Source organism: Micromesistius poutassou, assembly GCF_964030765.1.
Source record: "Micromesistius poutassou genome assembly, chromosome: 15".
Classification (NCBI taxonomy): Eukaryota; Metazoa; Chordata; class Actinopteri; order Gadiformes; family Gadidae; genus Micromesistius; species Micromesistius poutassou.
Window position 1 is genome coordinate 3,336,172 of NC_140285.1, and position 26,525 is coordinate 3,362,696.

Sequence of the window (26,525 nt, forward strand, 5' to 3'; positions counted from 1 at the left end):
AAATGTTTTCCCTGTGTCTGACCTACATTTTAAGCAATTATTTCTTAAGTCATCGCCTGAGTTACAAAAAGTTCTGAAGTAGGGGGTTTGTTCAAAAGAAACTCTTGAACAGCGATCAGGAGAATAAACCTCACCCGTCTTTGAATCTGCAACAGCAAATGATTGATGGGATTTTTTTGGGGGGATTTCTAACAGTTTTCATCATCTTCTTCCCCTTCCCCCCCCCCCATCAGTCCGATGTCCGCTCTGAGGCCAGGTTCCTCCCCGGCGCACCACATCTGGATCCTGCTGGCTGTGGCGCACCTGGCCGTTGACCTCTCCGTCTGCAGCCCCCTCAGCCCAGCCTTGGGGCTCAAGCTCCAGCACAAGATGGCGCCTCGCTCCCGGCCCCGCTGGCAGCCCCTCTGGGACACCCCCAACATGCTCCACTGGAGGACTGTGAGCCTCCAGGCCCGGCGGCTGCTCAGCCCCGTCTCCCCGCCCCATGACGGCAGGGCCGGCCTGGGCTCCAAGGTCAGAGTTCAGAGGCATAGAAAACCGCTACGCCGTTTGGGCCAAGTGGCGTGCAAGGACTGCGATTGGATATACTCTCAGGCTGCGGATTCGCCGGCGCCGTTGGCCAGGGCCGCTGCCGCCGCAGCAGTTGCATTGTACCGCGGCGGCAAGCGGGACAAGGTGAGGTTGTTGCCGCGGATGAGGAGGCAGCTCATGTGGGAAAGTCCGGACAAGGCACCGGAGGGCTGGACCACCACCCCGGCAGGATTTATCGACTGGGGACCCACTGGGCCACCAGTCGATACCCCAGACGAGGAAGGCAAACCCGGGCCCAACCTCACCCTGTCCACCAAGTCCTTGACCACCACGGTGGCCAGCACCACCACCACAAGTACCACCAAGGTTCCCATTTGGACTAGCCCTGTGGCGACCACGCCGCAGAACAAGAAGCAGAACACCACCAAGGCCGCGGTCAGCTTGGGCGATATCGCCAAACCACCAAAGCCATATGGGGAAACACCAGGTAAGCGGCTGTACATAATGTTTCAGCAGTGCACAAAATGTGGGGTCCGAGTTAATACAAGAGTTTAAGGCGGATGGATTCAATTGCAGTTATTGGGTAAAACAAAAACAGTTAATGAGTTTGTTGCTGCTTTCCGCTATTTTCCGAGAAGTTTAGTAAATTGAGTCGCTCACCTTTGCCTCCCAGAGTCATCTTGTTGCCTCCAAAGTTAGAACTCATCCCTAGGGGGACCCGGGTTTCTCCCCCCTTCCCAAAGAGTTTTCCCCAAGGTTTGTCGGTTGATACGCTTGTCAGTTGTTATACTCTTTAGTCTGGGATTTATGCTAACTTTCCTGGTTCCCTGTTGTTCGCGGAACCCTTCACTTGTAATGCAAGGTATCATTATCTTATCACCTGCATGTCAGAAACCCTGAGCAAAAACCCTTGTTCCATTATAAAAAAAAGACAGATAGCTAACAGAGCGTGCCATTATCTTCCACTGGGCTTTGTGACCGAGGTAGGATTCAATATTTGAACAATGTCAAATCACTGCTTTATTAACTTATGTTATGAGACCGTAGTCGTTCTGGAATAAGGGTTCCCAAGTTCATTACCCAAGGGCCATGACAGTTTGACAGGTAATTATAATTTCGCCAGCACCAATCAAAATACACACAAGAAGAAAAAACAAATCCCTCCCATCCAATCTCAGGCACGCTTCCAATTTACCAGGACTATTTTTAGTTCATTTTCATAAAGTGGCATTACGAAGCAAACCCATAATACAGAATATCCTTGGACACGTTTAGGCTTTCAACAGTGTGACACATGTAGTTGAAATACGCAGCACTAACTGGGATTTACAGTTTCATTAAGTTGATGGGAAGGGTGGCTTCCTAAATGACCCGTGCCGACATCCATAAAGGCCTCAGTCATGTTTAACGGTGGATGGGATTGCATCGTGCCCAGTGGCTCATATCTCATAAATGTTGTACAATTAGAGCATGAAGTGCTGAGGACAATTATTCTTCAACGAGCCACCAGAAGAACCACTTAAACCAGTATAACGCAAAACATCTTCAGTTAGTGACTACTGTGTGAGGTACTGCAGACCACTCTCCTGCCTCAGTCTCAGTCCCACACCCAGCAGCTTGAGTGCACCTCCACTGCAAAGGGGGACAGATAGATAGAGATATTGCGTTGATATTTCTGAAAGAAATCCACTACAGCCGATACTTTAACAATCAATGTTCCCTTTGAAATTTATTTGAAATTCAAAAATATGGGGAGATCTATACCCAATGACCTGCTGTTTGTCACTACACTGTTAAAAAAATGAAAAATGTTAGAACTGTTGTCGAAATCTATGTCTCATGTCATTAATAACCGGGGACAACACAGCCTGCCAAGCATTATGTAGTGTGGTTGTTTGGTCTTCATTATGATTAATGCTCCTTTGGGCTCTTCATCTGGTCTACTCAACATAACAAGTGCACTCTCTCACAATCTGGCTGCTTTCATATCCAGAGTAGACAGACTCCTCAGTGAGCTGATTGTTTCTTAATAAGTTGATTTTGAAAAGGGGCATGTCTTCAGCGTTTGCTAAATTAACTTAGTACAGCTAAATGAATTCACTTCAACTGCACTCAGAGTATGACTGAACGAAAGGTTAAGTAAGCATGCCAATATTTCGACTGAGAAAGTTTTGACACAAATCGTTTGTAGACATGAAGGCCAGACAAACATTTGACGAGATAGGATTAATGATGTTCTGTGAGGCGTGTTGATGATGGAGGCAGGCCCCTGAGGTTTGAGTTTTGAGCTTTTTTTTGCTGTTGTGCTGTCAGGGTTGTCTGGTGGTAATTTGGTTTGTAATTATTTAAAACCTTTGGTTGGGTCAATGTATCCGTCCTTCCAAGGGCTCAAACACCACTTGCAAAATATTATTGAATCAGATGTTTAAATGTTCTGGCCGTTTGTGAAGTGTCACATCATGTGGTCAAAATGCAGCGATGCATAGCTACCATAAATGAAAGGCTGCATGTCTGTAGAGCTGACCCAACAGCTGAGCATTGATTGGCCGATATTACTTTTGGCTGTGGTTCTCGATTACGAAGTCCCAAACCACTGAGTGCAACTGAACCAGTGTATTTCACAATAAAAGCACAGCTATGCCAAATGCAAATCACCACAGCTGAATGCTTTCAATTCCATGTCCAATAGGACATGTTGTTGTACAATTCACCAAAACATAATGTTGTCATTTTGTAAAGGTGTAATACAATAATGGTGTGTGTATTTGTGTGTGTGTGTGTGTGTGTGTGTGTGTGTGTGTGTGTGTGTGTGTGTGTGTGTGTGTGTGTGTGTGTGTGTGTGTGTGTGCGCGCACGTGTGATTGTGTGTGTGTGTGTGTGTGTGTGTGTGTGTGTGTGTGTGTGCATGTGTTCGTACTTTCTGACTATTGACTGAGATGTAGATTTAGCATGTATGATTTATCTTGGTCGAACCAGCCCATCTAATCCTCCCTGGGCTCACCCTCACTTTGATTTCCAGTACTGCTATCGAGGCTGGAAATGTCTTCATAGATGACATGCAGTGTGCGGTCCCAACACAGTTAACTGCCACACAGCATTCACTTTTTTGTTAATTTACAGTTCAAAATGTGGTTTCATGTGACTCATTAAGCAAATAACCATCCTTCTAGTTAGTAATCTGCCACTTTTGACTTTTTTGGGGAGGTTGATGTAAGGACAAACTGAACAACAAACACGGTAGAATCCACAGTAATAAAAATGCTAACGCTAATGACAGCGACTGACAGCTGACAGAGTCTCTCCAGTAGTTCCTAACGCAATGCAGAAAAAGTCACAGAGTCAACACCACAAGTCAAACTGTATATTTCACTCATATTTGAAACGGTGATGCCATATTGTCATTTACCCCTGAAGAGGTTATTCTAGCATTTATTTGATTTGACAGGGAGCTTGAGTGAGAGGCTACAAGATTTGTTTTGATTTCAATGATTTGTTTCTCTTTAGAATATGGCTAAGCTAAGCTAAGTTTAGGCCTATGCAATAAAAATACCAAAATGTGTTCATTTGGGTAGTCCACGCGGTTGGTTTAAATACATACTTCACCTACATGGATACTTTTCGTTCGGATGAAAACACGACTCACAGATTTCGGTTCATATTTGTAGCCCAACCAAGAAAACAAACAGAATCCTATTGCTTCAACGAACGAAAAGCACAACGTAACTGGGCTGTTATTTTTATTATAATTATAAGTTATTTAGGACTCCAGTCTATTTCAGAAGCTGTTATAAAATTCTGAAACATCTTTCCAGTAACACAGCCGTGTGCTTTGGCTGCAGACGTCCGTATATGATTCATTGATTTTGATGTGATTGTTTTTTTCACCGCAGTCCTTCAAGGGGATAACATTTTTTGTGGATTAATCACCAGTGATAAATCCTGGCTATTCAGATGATGGCTAATTCAGGGTCTGACGAGCATGGTCGGATGACAGGGGTCTCTACGACCGTGAGGTTTGCATAAGTTAATCAGTGGAGCCCCCCCCCTCCCCTCATCAGAGGGGGGAGGGAGCAAGGCCCCTCTGGTTAGCTCTTGTAGAAAAGTTCCCCTCTGCCTTCACAACACATTAACCTGTGTCTCTCTCCCTCCCTCTGTCTCCAACGAAGGGCCCCTAGCCAGGATATAATTACTACGCAGTCAGCAGTGCGCTTTATTGTTAGGGAAATAAAAACCTGGTGCTCAAGGGGAGGTCTCTCTCTCTCTCTCTCTCTCTCTCTCTCTCTCTCTCTCTCTCTCTCTCTCTCTCTCTCTCTCTCTCTCTCTCTCTCTCTCTCTCTCTCTCTCTCTCTCTCTCTCTCTCTCCCTCACTTTGCCTTTCTCTTTCTGTCTCTATCATATCTCTCTGACTATCTCCCATCCTTTCATTTCCTCTCTCCATTTACTTTGACCTTCTCACTCTCTGCCTATCTCTCTCTTCCTTGAATTTTCTCTCTCTCTTTTACTTTCACTCTCTCTCTCCGAATCCTCTGCCTTTCTCTCTCATCCTTTGACTTTATCTCTCTCTCCTATCTCTCTTCCTATCTCTCATCCTTTAAGTTTCTCTCTCCTATCTCTCTCATCTCTCTCGTCCTTTGACTCTATCTCTCTCTCCTATCTCTCTGCCTATGTCTCTCATCCTCTCTCGCTCCCTGCCTGGTGCTCTGCCTCCTTGTGCTGTGGAGGTAGATGGGGACGGCTGTGCTCTCCGCTGGGACTGCATGAAACCAGCTGTCCCTGACGAGCCCAGATGCGGGCGTCAGCCAATCAGAATTTAAAGACTTCAAACGGAACAGGGGTGGATGTCATAGTAAATAATGTTGGTGCTCAAAAGCATAGACCCATATATGCTGTTTTCCCTGACTTGATTGCTCATATTTCAAATGTATATTTTGCTTTTACTTGCTTAAGTTGTTAGGTTGATTGGATGTTTTGACATTAACATTCTTATGAAAATGCGTTCAAACATGTAATTCGAAAACACAACCTGTAGCTTCACGTTTTTTTAGATCATATTTTAAAACTAATACAACACAAATACACACAAAGCCAGAAACTGATCTCAGATTTATTTATCTTTGATAATAACGCTGATGAACAATTAATGGAGCGCAGAAGAAGAATGCCATAATGGCTCTTCTACTGGCTCTCTGTAATTGGCCTCATGGTGTAATTCACCATGGCGATGACCGCGGCCCTGGAGTAAACATGAAGCAGAGTGCATTCACCCCTACAAACAGGGTTTAATGGCCGTGAATTACTGACTCACAAATACACTGAGATGCTTGAGCAACTGGCAGCTATTAAAGCATACATCATGATTATCATCAAAGTGTGTGAGTGTGTGTGTGTGTGTGTGTGTGTATGTGTGGGTGTACATCTGTGTGTTTTTGATTGTCTGTGTTTATGTGTACTGGTGTGCATGTGTGTGTGTGTGTGTGTGTGTGTGTGTGTGTGTGCATGTGTACATGTTTGTGTGCGTGTGTGTGTGTGTGCATGTGTTTGTTCATGTGTGTGCATCTGGATGCATACATGCATGCAGTGGTGGCTGTATGTGTCAATGTGAGTGTTTATGCATGTTTGTGTGGGTGTATGTGTGGGTGTGTGTGCATGCATGCATACATGCCTGCTTGTGTGCATTTGTGAATGCCTGTGTATGGGTGTGTGGGGGTGTATGTGTGTGTGTGTGTGTGTGTGTGTGTGTGCACCAGTATATGTTAATACTGCGCTCATGTGTGTAATACATGGATGTACAGTGTTGTTCAGCCTTCAGGAGCCCAGTGTCATCAAAGTGCCATAACCAATGTTTGTGTGTGTGTTTGTGTCTGGACTCTCTCTCTCTCTCTCTCTCTCTCTCTCTCTCTCTCTCTTAAAAGACGCAGATTGTTCCTGGTGATTATACCGCCCTCCCCCCTGCCTCCCCCCTCCCTCCCCCTACACACTGCAGATGGAGTCGTCAGATCCATTATGGATACACAGTCATTAACCAACGGCGCTTAATTCTCCTTAAAGAAACACAACCTGCCTGCCGGCGGCCACATTGGGAGGTGCTTATTAAACGATGGAGACGAGGGGGGTCCCGAGGTTAAACAACCCCCGACGTAAACACCGGGAGGTGCCCCACCCTCTTAACCCCCCCCCCCCCCCCGCCCCCACTAATTGAACTGAAGGGCCGTTTGAGAGGACTTTGAGGAAACGCAGAGAGGTCAAACGGTTGTTTAGTGGCGATAGGATTTAGATTTGAAATGTAAATAAATCCAGTCTGACTTAATTGGTGGTTACCCGTCACCCCCAGGATACCCGGGTGGGCCGAGGGGTCACAGGCGGAGGGGGGGGGCCGTAAGGAGAATAATGATGAAGCAGAGAGAGAGAGAGAGAGAGAGAGAGAGAGAGAGAGAGAGAGAGAGAGAGAGAGAGAGCACATATTACATTAATATTAAGCGTCTCTAGGACGTGCTAAGTGAATGAATATGCTTATGGGCTAACGTAGGATGACCCTCTGGCATGGAGGCCGTGCGACATTGGCTCTTTAACAGCGCGTGAGAGAGAGAGAGACAGAGAGAGAGAGACAGAGACTGACCACCACACATCACCCCCCCCGACGGTTACCATGACAATCGAATTAGCTCTCTGCTCTTCGCTCAGAGATCTTTCCTTATATGGACTCTCAATAAGTCATGGGGAGGCGGAATACAAAAATGAATCCCCTTTTTATCTCTCTCTCTCTCTCTCTCTCTCTCTCTCTCTCTCTCTCAAAGATTAGTTGTTACTAGTACAAATCCTTGAGGTCTAACTACGCACCTTCTTCTAGCAGACAATCTCCAATTCATTTTTATGGTGATAATTGCGTTCTTCCAAACCCTTTGTCACATCTCACCGGCTGAAACGCACAAGCGTCAGTTTGGACGGCCGTGCGTCTTTTCGTAGCTCTATGCGTCCAAACATGGCTTCCACATTCTTTTTTTGCCATGTTGCGACGTGTTCAGTGGAGCAGTCACTGCTGGAGCAGCAGTTTTCTCCACCCCCTCCCTTCCTCTCGTACATCTCATTATAAGTCTGCTTTCCTAATTAGCTTTCTCGTATTATTTTCGATGAGACAGCAACAAACAAAAACAATGAGTTCTTTGTTGTTGGTTGGGTTTTTTTTTGCATGAAAATTGGTAGCAGATTATCATTTTTCATACCACTGGTGCTTTTTGTAAATACACTGCTATGACTAAACACAATTTAGCAGGTTTTCACACTCCTACTCCAAGACACATTGAGAGGGATCTGGCTGCTGAGTGATTCGTCACCATCAGGACCAGCAAGCCTTACAATCACATGTGACGAAGTGACGGTAGCATTAGCTAATGCCAATAGCATTAGGTAGCATTGCTAATGCCAATCTTTGGTTTTGTCCGTCTCTAACAAGATAAGCCATCAATCACGGACATGACACACTTTACAGGTGATGCTATCATGGAGGTGAGGCGGTCACACCTCCAACGTTGGCGACTGCCTTTTGATTGGTTGAATTATGCAGCAGCGCCTTTAACATTGGTAAAAAAAACTAATACATCAACTGGGGAAAAAAAGAGGCAATGGTACGAATAATTGGTTCTCTCTCTCTCTCTCTCTCTCTCTCTCTCTCTCTCTCTCTCTCTCTCTCTCTCTCTCTCTCTCTCTCTCTCTCTCTCTCTCTCTCTCTCTCTCTCTCTCTCTCTCTCTCTCTCTCTCTCTCTCTACCAACTTCCCTACCTTACACCCCTCCCCCTTATCTCCTTTCGCCCCCTCTTTCTCCTTCTCTGCCCCCACTGTCTCTCTCTCTCTATCCCTCCCTCCCTCCCTCTCTCTCTCTCGTTCTTCTGATGACACTCTCTCTCTCTCTTCCTCTCTCTCTCTCCCTCCATCTCTCTCTCTCTTGCTGTCTCTCTCTCTCTCCCTCCCTCTCTTCTCCAATAAGTGTTTTAGCTTGCTGAGTGACTCAGTGGAAATCAGGCCTGGATTGACACTTTGACACTGCCCCTTAATTGCCAATTGCTCCGCCATCAGCGGGCTGCCTTCTACAGAATCCCTGCTACCCTTCACACACACACACACACACACACACACACACACACACACACACACACACACACACACACACACACACACACACGCCCACCTCAACACACACACACACACACACACCTCAACACACACACACACACGCCTCCACACACACACACACACGCCCACCTCAACACACACGCACACACACACACACACACACACACACACACCTACACACCTCAACACACACCTACACACACACACACACACACACACACACACACACGCCCACCTCAACACACACACACACACACACACACACACACACACACACACATCCACACACCTACACACACACACGCGTGGCCTACTGGTTAAGGAGTTGGACCGGAGGGTGGCTGGTTCGAATCCTGACCGGTAGGCAAATATATGGACGAGGGGAGTGGTTGTGCAGCACTCTCCTACGTCCTCATCCATGGATGAGGTGCCCTTGAGCAAAGCACCTGAACCCCCACCTGCTCCCCGGGCGCTGCACTGCGGCTGCACACTGCGGCTGCCCACTGCTCCGGGTGTTCACCGGACCCCGGATGGGTCAAAAGCAGAGAAGAATTTCCCCCAAAAACAATGACAATAAAAGGATAAAAGGATAACAAAACAAACAAAACACACACACACACACACACACACACACCTCCATATACACACACCGCCGCACACACACACACACACACCGCCACACCTCTCACACACACACACTGCAACACAGAGCTTGTTGGGAGGGAGGGGGGTCCGGCGGGCGAAAAGAGGTCAAGATCCCCGGTCCACCCAGATGGGGGGGGGGGGGTTGGGAGATGAGGGTGGAGTCAAGGTCAGGGTTTCTAAAGTGGGATACGGGTTCACGCTGAATGATTGCAGGGGTAATTGAACGAAAATACGAAAATAACAAAAATATGTGTTTGTTGTTCTCATGGTTGGTTGTGAACAGTTACCAAAAAGAAAGTCAATGTGCCTGCGTCGTCGATTTAATGTTCAATTGCAAACCAAATGGCTCATACAGTCAAATATACATATAAATGTTTTCCCTCTCCAAAATGATTTGTGCTGGTGAAGGTGGTACTCAGAGGGGTTAGTTAGTAAATAGTAGAGTGAGACCTACCGGTGTAGTGAACGTCACCATAGTGGCCCAGCTGTGTAGCTAACACCTACTTGACAGACGGACAGACAGACAAACAGGAGGATGGACGGAAGGATGGAGATAGATACTTTCTTCACTACCTTTATCAATTGTGCCTGCTCCCAAAAACACAGGCATACGCACATGCAAAGAAATACACACACGCACACACACACACACACACACACACCAGAGGCGTAGCCACGGGCGGGCCTGGATGGGTCTAGGCCCGCCTAATTGTCAGTCTTGCCCATCGAATCAGAGGGCTTTCCTTCGTTTACGTTCACCATCTAAAAAAAGGCACGCAAGTCAGCGCTCCGCTGAGAGCTCAAGGATCAGTCAAATTGCGAACAGCCGGCAGCTCCTCAGCCCTCCCCTCCTGAGCGTTGCAGTGAGAGCCCTCCCACGATACAAATATAAGAAATAAAGAAATATAGCCATTAGACATTAGGCCTGTCTGTCGGTCAAGGACGACTCACTCTCTTCCCCTCCTTCCCTTCTCTCCCCCTCCTCTCGTTAAATAAATGTGACGCGCCGATGCATGGGTCGTGCAGTTTCGCGCCAGTTTAAAAAATGTCAGCGTAATTTGTCAGCTGTGATAAAATGCCTTTAATAAATTCCACCTTTATGTCATAAATATAACATGCCTTTGATTAATGTTTGTATTGTGCATCTAATCTAGGCTTATCTTAATTTCAATCAAATTGGCTTTGCCTGCCCGTTTTTTTCTGTGCCCACCCATATGGACATTTTTTGGCTACGCTACTGACACACACACACACACACACACACACACACACACACACACACACACACACACACACACACACACACACACACACACACACACGTAAAATAGCAATGCTTTTGGAGTTGCCCCATTTGTTATTGAGAAGTTGGAGAACAAACGACCTAATTGCAGCCTCCGGCGGTTTGAGTGGCACGCAGAGAACATTTAAAATATGTTGGGAATGGGTTATTATAATTATTTTAATTCACAATATGTTTTGAGGTCTGGGGGCAGCCTTGGGCAGCGCACCGACGAGAGGCAGGAAACCAGAGCAGGAGAACGAGGGTGAGAGAGAGAAGTGTTGTGTGAAAGGGAATGGGAGCATGAGAGAGAGAGGTGGGGGGAGAGAGAGAGAGAGAGAGAGAGAGAAAGCAAGAGGAGAGAGAGAGAGCAAGAGGGGGAGAGAGAGAGAGAAAGAGAGCAAGAGGGGGATAGAGATAGAGAGAGAGAGACCTGGGAGACAGGAACATAGACCCATGTGATCCTGGGCTTCAGGACCAAGGACAGCGCCCACCAAGCAAGCCCCTTTCCAGGCACATTCTCCGTTGGATGCGGTGCAACCATGGACAGGGACGAGATTAAACTAAGGTTCAGAATGGTACTCCGGTCCCCCAGTCAGCCAGCCCTTCTGCACCTGTCCTTGCAGCACTAAGCTGCTCCCCTGGACGTCACGTGGAGTGGAACTCCCATTAGAGAAAGGAACATACATGTGTTATGTATGGGGTGTAAATGCAGAGTACATGTGTTGTACTTAAGATGTAGGCCTAGTTGAACACAAGACAAAAGAAGAAAAAGGCAAATGCACGGTGAGATTTCATTAAACTGCTATGCGTCTCACTGTTCATGTAGGTAAGTGTGTGTGTGTGTGACTACTTATGGGTTTGTCTGTGTGTATTTGTGTGTCTGTGCATATGTGCGTGTGTGTGTGTGTGTGTGTGTGTGTGTATGCTTGTATGTATAAGTATGTGGGTATATGTGTGTGTCTGTATGTGTGTGTGTGAGTGTATATGCCAGGACCTCATTTATTTCTCTCAGTACACTTTGACGGCATCGGGCGGAGATGCTCTCTGTCCTTCACTCCTTGCTCCCTCTATCCTCCCTATGGACTCGCTCATCACACACATCTCATGTTTCTCTCACACCTCCCTTCTGCTCTCTCTCTATCTCCCCCCCTCTCTCTACCCCCCCTTTTCTCTCTCTCCCTCTCCCTCTTTATCTCCTCTTCCCTCACGAGCCACTTGTCTTTCTGGCAGAAATTCAAGAGGAAAAAAAAGAAATAAAACATAGTGTCTTTTTAAAGCAGTCAAAGTGACAGCCGGCAGATATTAATCTCCACGCCGATCGTCCGTCAGCACAAATACTTTCTAGTAGTAATTTCTGACTGATCTCTGAGGCTGGAAATAGCTCTGGCCTTTGACCCCGCCTCCCTTAAGAGATTAATGAAAGGACCCAGAAGAAAAGAGCTAATGAAAGCCACCGTGGAGATGTGCTGACCAATAACACGCATCTAAACACAGAGGTCCTTTTCTATTTTGATGCAGTGTCTTTTAAAGACAACATCATTTCCGAGTGGTTTATTTTTACATTTCCAGTGTCAGTTGCACTGTATGAGGCTCAGTAAAGGACATGATTTCTCTGGCTATATACCATATTGGCAGGGGTCAGGAAAGAGTAGCAGTTAGCTGTCTCCCAGTCGTCTGATGTTCTCAGTTCAAACCATGATATCTGCAGTCCACCTATTGTTTTTAAGTTAAATTTGTTGGCGCCTCTTATTATATTATTTACACTAATCATTTACATGTTACTCCGGAGCGTGCAGTGTTTAGGATGTACTTTGCGCATGCCATGTGTTTTCCGACGATGTGGCGATGCTGCATTGTAATGCTGTGGAGAGCCGTAAATAAATTTACTAAATAAGTTGAATTATTGTAATTAGCATATGCATCCTTGAGCAACGTTCACAAACCCTTACCTGCCCATTAACCTGTAAACCACTAGTTACTTGGGCGGGTCATTTTAGGCGAGGGTTAGGATTTCCCCCATACAGGGCTTGGGGCATAATGATGAAGAGGTCACTTTAAGTTGCTTTGGATTTAAAAAAAAAAAAAACATAAAACATATGAAACATTGAAATGACATGCTACTAATAAATACATGCTACAAACTGATTCATTTACTAATACATTTAAATTCTACATGGAAGTATGTCACTTAATAGCAGCAAATACTAGTAGAAATGTACATTGTTGATGTTAATGATGTCAGTGGTACGAGAGGAGACAATGAATCAGAAAGACGCGCGTGAGATCCTCTTAAGGACATTAAGTCAGTGGAACGGCGCCCATGGAACCGCCTGCTCCCCCTTTGGTCCTCATTTGAGCCTTCAACTATTGATCAAGGTCAAGGGCGCGTGCCATTATTCCCCCCGACTCAGACAGATGTTAATTTATAACTCAACGCTTTCAACCACACTGCCTTGATGTCACATCGCGAGCGGGGGGCAGCAGGGGGGAGAGAGAGAGAAGGACAGACAGATAGAGAGAGGGAGAGAAGAACAGGATCAAGAGGTGAGCACAGAGAAGGAATGAGAGATAATTAGCTTAATAGGGAAAGAGAGGGAGGGAGAGAGTGAGAGGGGGGGAGAGGAGGGAGGGATTCATTGTGAGCAGAAAGAATAAGACAGAGGTAGAGAGAGAGCGATAGTTAGAGAGCGAGAGAGGGATAGAGAGATGGAGAGAAAAAGCAAGTGTGGGATCAGGAGGTGAACAGAGAGTGAGGGCGATAGTCAAAGAGCGAGAGGGAGTGAGAGAGAGAGAGAGTGAAAGTGAGAGAGTGAGGGGAGATTAGGGATCAAGACGTGAGCAAAGAAAATGATAGAGAGTTAATAAGTCACATAAAGAGAGAGGGAGATGGAGAGCGAAAGAGAGAGTGAGGGAGAGTGGGGCAAAGTGTTTCCGTGCTGCAAATGCAAATGCCTTGCCTGAGATAAGTCAAATGCGTGCGTATGCAGCACTGGGCAGTCTTGATTGCAAAGGAGAAGGCTAAAGCATCCCCCCCCCCCCCAAACCATCCATCACCTCTCCCCCACCCACCCCACCACCCACATATTGGTGCCAGCCAGAGATATCATTAATCCAGCTTTGACCCGGCCCTCCCCCTCCAGCCCCACCAGTGGCTTGCTACCTGGGTACATATTATGCATGCACAGTATGCACACCGGCATGATGGAGGTCCACTGATGGTGATCCACTTCTCATCACTGGACCTCCACCCGGCAGAGTTCCCCGATCACCTCTCTTCCCTCACAAGTGGAGGTTCTTTTTGGGTGACTTCAGTGAGACAGATGGCCTCCGATCAGCAGGCAGACAGGCCGGCTGATGGAGCGGGGAGATGGTTGAGGTGACACAGGACTGCCTGCCGTCTATTTTCATGTGGATACGTTGGGGTCTCGGTCTCTGTCTCTCTCTCTCTCTGTTGTCTCGTATTTCTCTCCCTTACATTCATTGCTCTTTCTCTTTCCTTCTTTCTTTCCCTTACATTAGCAGTGCCTCATATCATCGTAATCTCCCTCAAATCACGATGTCCCTCATATCATGTCTCTCATATCACAATATGAGTCGCATCACAATGTAACTCATATCATGACGTCACTCATATCATGATGTCTCTCATACCACTATGTGACCCATATCACAATCTCACTCATACACTGTGACTATGTAATTTGTATGGCATCTCATAGGTCTCTCATATCACAAGGTCACTCGTATCACACTCAGTCTCATACCATGGCCCCGGCGGGCCCCCTGCTCCGGGCACTTCCATGCGTATGCATGAGTCACCCTCACAGCAGGGCTCCTGCGGCCCCAGCCTCTCTTGAGAGCCACGCTCTGTATATGTATTATGTATGACGTCACCGCTTGGGAAGTGACTAGCCGTATCATCCTCATGTTTGTTGTTGTTGTTGTGGTGGTGGTTGCTGGTACTAGCCCAGAGGGAAGGTATTCAGAGACTTTGAATGGTGTTTGTGTTTCCATTTGAGGGGTTGTCTAATAGCGTAGCCCGGTTAACTTTTTGTTTGGGATTACTTAACTCCTCCCAGACTGTATATATTGTATATTTCTAAATTGCTTTTTTGTCTTTTATTCATTGCCTTTGATGGATTGTTCTTTAGATGGCTTAAAATGTGATCATGTATTGTCTGCCTATGTAACAATTCAAATAGCTTTTGTGTTGGGGGGGGGTGCTTTATAAATACACTTGCCTTGCCTACTAAACATCACAGAACGGTTTTCAAGAGCCAGTACAGATTTCTCTACGGGAACATAGAGAACGTAGGAACGGTGTGCTGTACACCATCTTGCATTTCTGACGATGAACTGGTTGACGGATTATGTTTTTCCCCCTCCCAGATCAGATATTTGCAGTTTACTTTATATTATGTTGATATACTTTCTTTTGTGTTTGAAATTAATTGTACATTTTTGCAGCATCATTTCTGTGTATGTGTGTGTGTGTGTAATATATCTGGTCTGTGCTGCGTGCCTGCGTGCGTGCGTGTTTCATATGTGTGTAGTATGAGGCTAGAAGAAGGCTTATGGTTGTTTCCCCTCTCCACTCATCCCAGGGTTGGCAGTGCACCAGATCATCACAATCACTGTGTCTCTCATCATGGTGATCGCGGCCCTGATCACCACCCTCGTCCTGAAGAACTGGTAGGAACCATCTTTATAGTTTGCCTGCATCTTCCCGTTTGCATTCTCCACACATATTCTCCACACCTTACATATTAATCTCAACCCCAACCTGACCTTAGCCCTGAAACTAACCCAACAAAGAAACCAATAGTAATGTGCCCCTGCAGTTGCAATGTGTACATTTTTTAACTATCTTAGAACTGAAATATTCTACATTCTATATTCTACATAAATGTACCTCTCTGTTTGTTTACACAAATCTTACCATGGACACTCAAACATCTCCCACTCACGCCACCCAGCCAGCCGAGATATTCTAATTAGCATCACACAGTTGCACAGCCAGCGAGAGTGGACAGAACCCTGTTTTTTAATTCTGAAAGTCTCCTGCCCGCTAAATGGGCTCAATCTTTCACACTGTGACTCTGCGGTACATCCAATGCAGAGCTTACATTGGCATTGTCAATTGGCATTGGAGTTCAGCGTTGGCACCCTTAGCGTTCATGCTACCCTTAGCGTAGCGGACAGTTGGCATTCTCCGCCTTGCGGATGCACTACAATTTTCAAACATTTTGTCTTTGACCTTGTTGATGGACTTCTCCCGGAGCACATGTAGCAGAGAGCAGTTCCACCGCTCTCGGGTCTCAAACCTGCCACCTCTCGAACTACGACACTACCGGCATGGGAGTCGAACGCTCTAACCACTGAGCTAAAAGCCCAGGCTCCTAACTCAGCGGCTAGAAGCGTTCTTAAGGCTAGGGGTGTGAGGATTTACAAACGTACTAACGCCAGCTAGCCCAGGCTAGTTGGCATCCGTTACACTCACTCCCCTAAATCCTCACTCCCATCCAGGTCACGGCACCAATGTAGCAGAGAGCAGTTTGACCGCTCTCGGGTCTCGAACCTGCCACCTCTTGAACTATGACACTACCAGCATGGGAGTCGAACACTCAAACCACTAAGCTAAACTCAGCGGCTAGAAGCGTTCTTAAAGCTAGGGGTGTGAGGATTTACAAACGTACTAATGCCAGCTAGCCCAGGCTAGTTGGCATCCGTTACACACATCTGATCAGATTACAGCTATGGCATTCCAAAATAAACTGGATCTAAACCGCTCTCTTCATCTAAACTGAAATACATTTTTTATGAGCTTTTTTAAGTGCTGCACTCCTTTCTGGGTACATTCCAAACAGACGCTCATCGTGTGATGACCGCTTCCGCTTGAGTCCAAGAACTCACTTTCACAAACACAAAAACCCAGCCTTAACCTTTCACCAAGCATCCTCCCCAGGTACTGAGTACCAGGAAGCAGTTACCAGTTACCAGGTATGATTTTTCTGTTTGTTTTCCTGTCTTTGGTGTGTGTTTCTGTAGCTGTGCGCAGTCGGGCACCGGCCGCCACAATAGCCATCAGCGCAAGATCCACCAGCAGGAGGAGAGCTGCCAGAACCTGACCGACTTCACGCCGGCCCGCGTGCCCAGCAAGGTGGACATCTTCACAGCTTACAACGACAGCATGCAGTGCTCGCACGAGTGCATGCGCACCGCCGTGCCCATCTACACCGACGAGATGATCCAGCAGACCCCGGTCTACAAGAGCTCCTACAACGGAAACAGGTGGGTGCCCCGCGCATGACCTGGAGTCATGGTGCCACTCTACGTTGCAGTGTGTGGTTACGGCGTAATTACACAAGTAAGGGCTGTGCGATAGGCAATGTAACAACGAGGAACAGCGTGTACTTGATGTGTAGTCATGATATGATGGAACCGCACAACACAGGGTGGTCAGGGTAAGGGGTTGTGGTTCGGAATAGGTACATTTAGTGAGTTTCCCCCAAGGGTAGGATAAAGGTTTGTGTTCGGCTGTTCCGTGAGTACATGCTGTTGATGGAAAAAGGTTGTTACAGTGCGTATCGCATGTTTAATGACACTGTAACAAGGACACTGTACTGTAACGTGTTGCCAAAACGACTTACATGTGACGCTGTTTGCACACCATCGAAAAAATTGGTCTAACTCCAACTATAACTACAGAAAAGTGCTGCACGACCAAGTTGAGAACAAGTGGACTGAGTGCAGAAAAGCCACAGGAAGCAGAAGGAAGAGGTTAGTAGATTTCAAGACGAAGAGATCTCAACAAAGTGCATTCTCAATTCAACACAAGAGCTAAAAACAACAGAGTGCACAAGTCGCTTTATGAGATGTGAGTGAATAAATGAATAGATGGCAGTAGAAGACTCATCCTTTCAGACAGGCTTCTGGGTTGTGATGTTTTTCCCATGTCTATGTGCGTCTGTGCTCCATTGTAGTTGATTCTATTGTTGTGAAGCACCCTGTGACTCGTCTGTGAAATGTGCTGCATAAAGACACTTTACTGACTTACTGACTGAATAAATCAATAAATCAATAATTTTGAGGACATAAGGAGCCCAGAGAGTGCTCTTAAATCCACAGCAAAAAGCTATTCTCGGCTCACTTCATAAATCACCAGAAAGTAAAGTAGTCCAACTTCATTGTGATACATATATGAATATTATCCATGTTTTCATTAAGCAGATGCTTTTATCCAGAGTGTGAACGAGAGGCAGGGGGAGGAATTGTGCCAGCAAAAGTGGTCGACTGGAGCTATCCACCAATAATTAGAGTACTTTGTTTGAAAAAAAAAACCTGAACCCGACAACCAATACTAAGTAATGCTTTTATTTGTGAAGAGCAACTGTACACTTACAAATTAACGCCTCCCTGGGGGCAGCCCTGCGTCTGGGGAAATTATAGCAGGAGCCTTCTCTGGTTGGCTAAAATTTAGGTCAGGTGATGTCTCTTGACTAGTGTCATCATCAGCTGACACTAATTTGAGCCAATTGGAGGCCATCAATGAACTGTGTTGTGTCTTGGCCCCAGTAGTTAGATTTTCTTGTTTGGCCATAAGAGTTGACTGAGTCATCCAGAGTACAGCTTACTTCTCTATCCAGAGAACTAACTTATCTGTAGACATTCTATGTTAAAGTGGCAATTACCTCCGGATACAAAGTAGCTTTAATGTGATCCTTTAACATTTGATTGGATCCTGCCAAAATAGGTTTTTAAACGAGGAAACAACTGGGAAATAACCCGAATCTGAGTGTTTGAAATGTTACTTTGTGTTAAATTTGTGTTAATGCTGCGTCATTCAAGTGAACATTCAGCTGTGGGGAAAGTTATCTTCACTAGACGTACACGTGCTTTAACTCATAGACTCAATTTGTTTTGAAATGTTTGGCATGCTTTGTTGAATACGTGAATAATATGACAGGATAATGCGTGGAAATAAACTAGCAAGATGATAAAGGCATTTTTCATGTCAGCGTGTCTTTCAATTTGAATACATATAAAAAAGGAATGAAAGGCACAGAGGGGCGACAATGCAGGAGAAATTCAATTAAAATATCTTCATGGTTCTTTGTTTCACCAACAGCATGGCTGTGATAAATGAATCTCGAGAAGTTGTTGTTATGAAGGAAGCATATAACTTTTTATTCATTTATTATTAATGTATGCTGTGTTAACATTCAAGCATGCTTGAATATCTATGTATCTATGCATCTATGTATCTATATATTTATCTGTATCCGTCTATAGATATGTCCACTGATCTGTCTCTCTGCCTTCCTGCCTGTCTGTCTCTCTATCTGTCTCTCTCTCTCTATTCACACCTCCATCTACCTAGCTGTGTATGTCTCTATCTATCGATCTGTCTCTCTAGCCGTCTTTCTGTGTGATTTATTTCTGTGTAAACCAGCCATGGCTCTAACTGACACACTTTAATGAAAAAAAAAGCACTTAATCAACACATAATGAACATGTAATCAAACAACCAATCAGGAACTTGTTTCCTCCACCTCTACATCTCTCACCCTCCCTCTATCTCCCCCCCTCCCACAGACCCTCTCCGAGCGAAAGGCAGCTGATTCCCGTGGCCTTTGTTTCGGAGAAGTGGTTTGAGATCTCCTGCTGACCGGCTGTGCGGCCCGGTTCACCACTTCACCGTGCTCGCCACAGACGTCCCAGACCCAGGCTCTGGTGGGTACCCTGTCCTCCCTCCCACCCCTCAGGGACTCTACCCCACGCCAGCCCCCAAACCCTGTTGTACTGCCAGGCATTGAAGGATGTTGGAGCCCAATGACCCGGTTTAGAGGCTGGAGGTAGAAAAGAGAGATGAATTGGAATGATGGCAAACATCTGCCTCTGCAGTTTGAGTGGAGATTAAAGTCTGTTTTAGGCGGGTTTGATCTAGGCCATTACCCTGACCATGTCCCCAACAGTGGTTGTGTTTCATTATGGCACGGATGGATACATAATTCATTAGACGGAGATGGTAAGATATCTCCTAATGCCTAATTTCTACGTACGCCTCTCCAAAGTGTTGAACTACCCGTCCGGGGGCAGAATCATGAATGCATTGATTGAGGGGGCGACAGTAGCTCAGGAGGTAGAGTTGGTTGACTGGTAACCGGAAGGTTACCAGGCTGGTTCAATCCCCAGCTCCTCCTAGAAGAGTGTCAAGGTGTCCCTGAGCAAGACGCCTCCCCCTCACTGCTCTGGGGAGAGAGGTGTGGCGTCCCCTGTGTGTATAAGCTATAGAAAGGAATCACGATGGTCACCCACCATTACTCCCGACTCAAGGAGACTCAACTTCCTTTCCTTCTGTATGTTTTCACTTTCAACCATTAGCATGAGTCAAGGGACACTTTGCAACCCCCCCCCCCCGGCCCCCATTTTTGGCATCATGCTTTGTTGAATGTCAGCGCGGCCTCCATTCTGAGTCGACAGTGTGAAAGTTAAACACATGCTCTGGCCTCCCGGAGTGGCTGGTCGCCCGGAGGGTACTCCGAGTGGGCTGCTGACCCAGATTCCAAAAAGAAACCAAAATGACCGCAGGGACAGTAGCGCGAGCGAGAGAGAGAGAGGAAAGCACCATTGCCGATGTCTGGACATCATTTATTTCACCGCTTATCATTCCCCTCGTCTGCGGTGCAGTTTAGATGCCCCTTCTATGGACTCTTAGCCCGGGCCCAGCCACCAGCCACCCGCCTTGGCGGATATGAGCCGGGATAAGCCCAGAACTGACTGCTGTCTGGGAGCCCTGTGGTAGTCTAGCTCAGCGCTGAGCGATATGGATTGATATTATGCATTAATAAATAAAAAGAAAAAAAAAGAAGCATTGCTGTTTTAAAGGAAAGTTGAATGTGCTGTATTGCCTGATAGTGTTTATCTCTCCCTGTAGATGACTTGTCCAAGTTATTTTGGACTATCAAACATTTCTGTATATATTTTTATTTTTTAAATTGATGTTTGACCTCTAGTCTTTCAATTTGCAAACTTAAGAGATAGATATGATTCTGGCTTAACTACAAAAATAAGTGCCAAAGTGCTTTTTGTTGTTTTTGACCATGGATGCTAAAACGCCTATTTCTTTCTTCCACAGAACGTCAACGTTAAAGGAGCCACACACACACACACACACACACACACACACACACACACACACACACACACACACACACACACACACACACACACACACACACACACACACACACACACACACACAAAACAGCGTTCTTTTGTAAAATAGTGTGATCACTCTTTGGACACTGGTGAAGAAATTTATTTTTCTAGAGAAGAGATTAACAAAGCAGAGCAGCCACAATGCTGCCAACTAGCTATTTCCAGGGACATACAGTCATATGTATATATATATCTACATATATATATATAGATATATATATAAAAGTATATAGACGTATATAAATATACACTCACAAGACTGGTTACGTGGGGGATGGGACACACACACAAGAGGACAAGACTGTAATTCCCACACGAGGAAAAGACTGTAAAATCCCACATTCAGTTAAATGTTCGACATTTTGGGAATTCCAGATTCCGGGAGCTGCTGACGGCTGATTCTGAACTGCGTTTATGAACATTGTGCCGATAATGCCACTATGTGCCACAACCTGGGAAGGAACGAAGGAACTGTTGAGGATAACAGACCACCGATGGACAAACTAAATAGTGCTGTATCCACCCTGTATGTGCTCCTCCCAACTCCATGCTCTTGTTTTTGTATTTTCATTTTTTCTTTTTTTTGAAGGAAACACGAGAGATGATTAACATGTGTGCATTTTAGTATATTTGAAAAGTGTGGGGGTGGGAAATAACTTTATTGTGAAATCCTATTTATGAAGTGGTGGGGAGAAGAAGGTGAAGAGATATACATTATGCTTTATCAAATGTCTACATTTTTATCTTATTTATTCTTTACAGGGGAATCAATCATGCCACAGGCCAACTGGTGTAGGTCCCAAGCGACTGTATCAGGGCATTGCCAAACAACTTCTAATCTTAAACAACAGCAAAGGAAAAACACGCTTTCACAAAGAACAATCCCACAGAGAATAACTCCCATTATGTGATGCTTCTGAGTGATACTGAAAAAAATAACCTGAATCCTAAACCTTGAACATTTATTCTATGAACAATCTGCTCCTCTTTATTCTTTGATAATGCTAGTAAAGTGCATACACAGATGTATGCCAAGCCAACATAAATAGCCTCATATTGGATCTAGGCTGATATTAGCAGCTATGAATATACCCACGAACGAAAGTACCCTTTACTTGCGCCATCCAGGCAACATGATTGGATGAATTCAATTGGAAAGATTAGATGCAAATGATCTGTGTGTTCACAAGAAACAAACAACCCCCTAGCCTACCTCACAAATGAATACATTTCAAATAATTATAGTATTAATAATAATTGTAACCCTCCCTACTTAGAGGGAATTAGAATTTGCATGCCACCAGAAACTTGAGACCATAGGACAGATATATTCATGTATTTCAGTTCTAACAAACTGAAATACATCAAGTGTGAAGTAAATAACCTCTACCCGTGATGGATTCAGAACAACAAGAATCTTTTGAACACAGGCAGATGTGTTAGTACAGTGTTTTGTACACATTAGGCTGTTGTTTAGGCTGCTAGTAGAAATAAGCATAGCATAGCAGACCAGAAAGACTTGAAGACTATCATGTGCTTACTTCCCAAAAGAAGACTTAAAGTCATCAGACAGGGCGGTATTTCATTTTTCTTTGTCTAGGTTTGACACAAATTCAGATGATTTGATTGATGTACAAACACATACTATCGGCACGCCTTAGCTGGCAGTCTCACAGTTTTCTTTTGGAAACATTGTCACAAGTGCATTCAGTGAGGCACAGTCCCAAGTTGTGATGTCACAACTTGGCACTTTTCCATATAGCTTCATCTTTCGATAATCTTTAAAGTTCAACCTAAAGCCCAAGCCAATCTATGCTCACCAGCCAATGATCCCTTACTCACTTCACCTTAAATCGGCCGCTGGAATACCAGGGGCCTGTTAAGCCCTGGAAACACACAAATCCAAACTAAAACATTTCTCCTCGACCGGGGGTTTTCGTAATAAAATCCAACCGCCTGGCAGAAAACAAATGTTGAACAACAAAGTACTGCTGGGTGGGGAGTGTTAGGGGAAGGATCAGGGACACAGTAAATCACAAAGCAGACAAACAGAGCTGAACTCCAAATCTCCCTCTTCACAGCGATCACATTCAATTATTCATGAGAACGGAGCAGGGCTCTGAGGAGCTCTCTCCTCCACCAAATGTCATTTTCATAAATCAACCTGGAGTGCACAGGAGGGATTACCTGTGTGTTTTCAAGCTATGGGGCAAGCCGGCGCTAACGTTGGAAGGGAAGGGTGAGGGGGGGGGGGTGGGGGTTCTGAACAAAGCACAAACGTAACAAATTGTAAAATGTTTCTGGGTGTGGACAGCAATATGTACAGTTCAAATGGATGGGTTGTTTTTTCTTTTAATGTGTGGCCAGCTGAGGCGAGATAACTGCACTTAAGGACTCAAACCATCCACAGAGGTGGTGTCATTCTTGAGGTGGAAAAAAAATAACAAAAAAAACATTCCCTAGTGTTGCAGGCTGCGTAGTCTCAAGTCTTTTATTTCCTGATGTTTCCGCTATTCCCGAGGTGGAACGGTGGCTTTGGTTTTAACACTGTGGTGCACAAAGAATGCTCTAGCCCCCTTCCACCAATGAGAAGCCACCCCTCACAGCCCCGTCACCAATTAAAAGCCACCCTCTTCACGGGCCCCTCCACCAATGAGAAGCCACCCCATGTGAATGACCATACCAGTTCAGCCTAACACTTTAACCAGAGTAACCAAACACTAAAGTCAGTTTACGGTAATGGCGGCAAACACAGGCCACGCGACTACCACGCGTCAGAGGACGACGTCAATTTGCCGGCGTTTGTACGGCAGTTGACCCATGCACCTGGGGCCACTTTCAGCCAATCACAGAATGGCAATTGCAATGGCCTGTTGTTTGACAAGAGATGCTGCTGTCCTTGACCATTATGATTTTACTGTTTGGTTTCTTTTCAAAGGGTCCTGGAATTTGACATAACATATATTTTTAACGAAGAGCATTATCTATTACTAGTCCGAGGGTGAGGAAAAAATTACTGTATATTATATGCGTGTAAATGTATTTTCTATATATATTTACTTCTATTTGTGTACAGGTGTGTTCTATTTTTCAAAGCCGGATCCATTTTGTTTGGAAAGGCTTCAGCTAGGTTGGGGATAGTGTCTTTGTTTACATGTGTAACTGCTGACTTTCTTTCAAAAACACACAAATAACCTTGTGCCAAGCTTCCTACCTGCACTTTCAAGCAGTTCTTGTATTACAGTATATCTTTAGCTAAATCAGTATAATACTTACGTAGGCGCTGCAATATTTCACATACCGATGAGTGAATCAGGTGGAATGTACAGAAAGAACTGACCCTGAGCGGGTAGTACAAGCGTTTTGTTATGTTTTATTACGCCTGGGTACAGTTGAAATGACGTTAGCTGGGGACAACAATCATGCTGATTCTCATGTAGTGGCCTCATCTCCATATAACTTCAACACTATATTATTCATCGCCAAAAACAATGTAAATCCAACCTATAGCTGCCAAGTTTCATGTTTCAGGTGCACCATCTGTTTTCAAACATCTCCCTCATTTCAGCCCAAACTAGTTTCACAATGTCACACACTATGGTCGCCATTTTACGATATGGGAGAACAACAGTCAAACTGACAAGAAAGAACAGATTTCATCAGGGAAGATGGTTTTTATGGGATGTGCACAAATCATACGGTAGATAAGTTGTTTGTTCAGAAAGTTTGCGCTACACCACAATATGTACACAAATGTGTTGGAAGAGATGGTGGCTGATGTTTTGTTCATGTTTTTATCAATGTGAACCTGAATTACAAGTGGTTTCTGTTCATTATTATCGAAAGTTGAGAATCCAGATTGAGAAAAATCAAAGTCCACTCCACTGTTATCAGGCAGCCATCTGGATTTTGATGACAAGGGAGACGCAGAAATGCAAGAAATGAGCGAGTTCACCCTTAGCGCACGGCAGGAAAGAATACATTGGCAGGACTTTGTGAACCTGGATTTTTCCACTACTCAATCAAGTCGGGATGACATATCATTAAGTACTTCCTTAGCACGAGCGGACGAGTGTGAGACATCGGTGCACCTGGACCAAAAATCTGCCAAATCCAAAACATGTTATTTGAGGAAAAAAAGGAGAAAAAAGCTAATGGGTTTAAAATACAATACATTGTATGCTTGAAGTGATACTGTGAATACTTTTAAGATCTGAAATACTTAAAACTATATGTATTTTTTTTTTTGTCCTAGGTTAGGAAAGATCTAACGCAGCATTACAGGCTAAGAACATGTTAGCTCTGTTAGCTAGAATAATACTAGAATCCTCCCAGCACTCATCATACCTATAGAGTCGTATCACCCATGTAAGGATATGCCTTACTTTACCTAACTTTCCATTGTTCAGTTCAGAGGAGGGCTTGTTCTTGTCAAATGAGAAAATCCAGACACCAAAGAGTCGGAATGCCTTTCAGAACAACACATGAATATCCAACCCCCGAGCCCAGTGACCACCCACCCCGACCAAGCACCCCAGGCCCCCCATACGTTAACAAGCCAACCCAATGTCCATCTACCAAGCCAACGCAGAGTCAAACAGAAGGCCACCACACCTAGCGGCGGCTTATCCCTGTGTTTGTCTCTCTGACATATAGATTGAAACCTATTGACACAGGTGACAGGTGAGCCCTTTCTCAGGGCGGCCATATTGCCCCCTCCCCTTTATATCGTTAGTTGCAAATTAAACCAGCGGACGTGAATCAATGCGTTCGCTGCAACGGCTTCCTGTCCCTGTTCGAACATGGCCTACCCACATGCAAAGAGGCTTGTTGACACTTGTTGATGGGATGGCCCATCCTCCCAACAGGGATAGCATTTGGATGAGGTCGCCTGGCAACCACATGTTATGATCGAGGAGGGGACCTGGAGGGGACCTGGCATACACAATAGACCTCCAACAAAAAGAAAATAATATACAAGTAACTAGACTGATTTCTCCTCGGGAATTCTTCCTTCATCTCGGGAAGGAATTGAATAGATGCGTCGCTGCTCACATGATAGATAGATAGATAGATACTTTTATTGATCCCCAAGGGGAAATTCAATACACACATACACACTGCTTCTCTCGATGCTGAATTCAAACACATCCACACGCAGTCGAACGTACGTAAGAGATTCTGGGAGCGGAGAACATCAACAGTCTGACCTCGCCCTGTACCTTACCTCTCGTGACCAGAGCTGAAGCAACCAGGTCCTGTTTAACCAATCGTTGGCCGGTGTGAAGAGATAACACACAACTTATCATCTCCCTTCATGGCCCATTGGGCAGACCACTAGCTGTGTGTGTGTGTGTGTGTGTGTGTGTGTGTGTGTGTGTGTGTGTGTGTGTGTGTGTGTGTGTGTGTGTGTGTAATTATGTGTGTGAGCCGAATCTTCTACAACAGGAATGCGCCAAAATAAAAGTGTCGGCCCAAAGAGTGTTTTTTATTTAATTATTTATTTAAATTATTTATTTATTTATTGGTTTGTCCGTTGATTTTTCTATTTTGGAACACCTGGTTGATATTTGAGAAGGCTTGGATTGGCAGGAGCATCATTTCGGGTTGCTATAAAGGGAAGTTCTCTGTGGATATTCTCTGACTGAACAGTTTCTTGTTTTTTATTTCCCAAGGGTACAGAGGAGTGGCAACAATGGTTTGGTTGTTTATTCAA

General features: G+C 45.2%; 1 protein-coding gene across 1 annotated transcript; it reads left to right on the forward strand.

Moving 5' to 3' along the window:
- Positions 1-237: 237 nt before the first annotated feature.
- On the forward strand, positions 238-19,256 carry ajap1 (adherens junctions associated protein 1; the record flags this gene model as incomplete). Its single annotated transcript, XM_084479768.1, has 4 exons — positions 238-1,018; positions 15,193-15,280; positions 16,637-16,879; positions 19,184-19,256. The coding sequence occupies 4 exons, from the start codon at positions 238-240 to the stop codon at positions 19,254-19,256; spliced, it is 1,185 nt and encodes a 394-aa protein (XP_084335894.1).
- Positions 19,257-26,525: the final 7,269 nt, after the last annotated feature.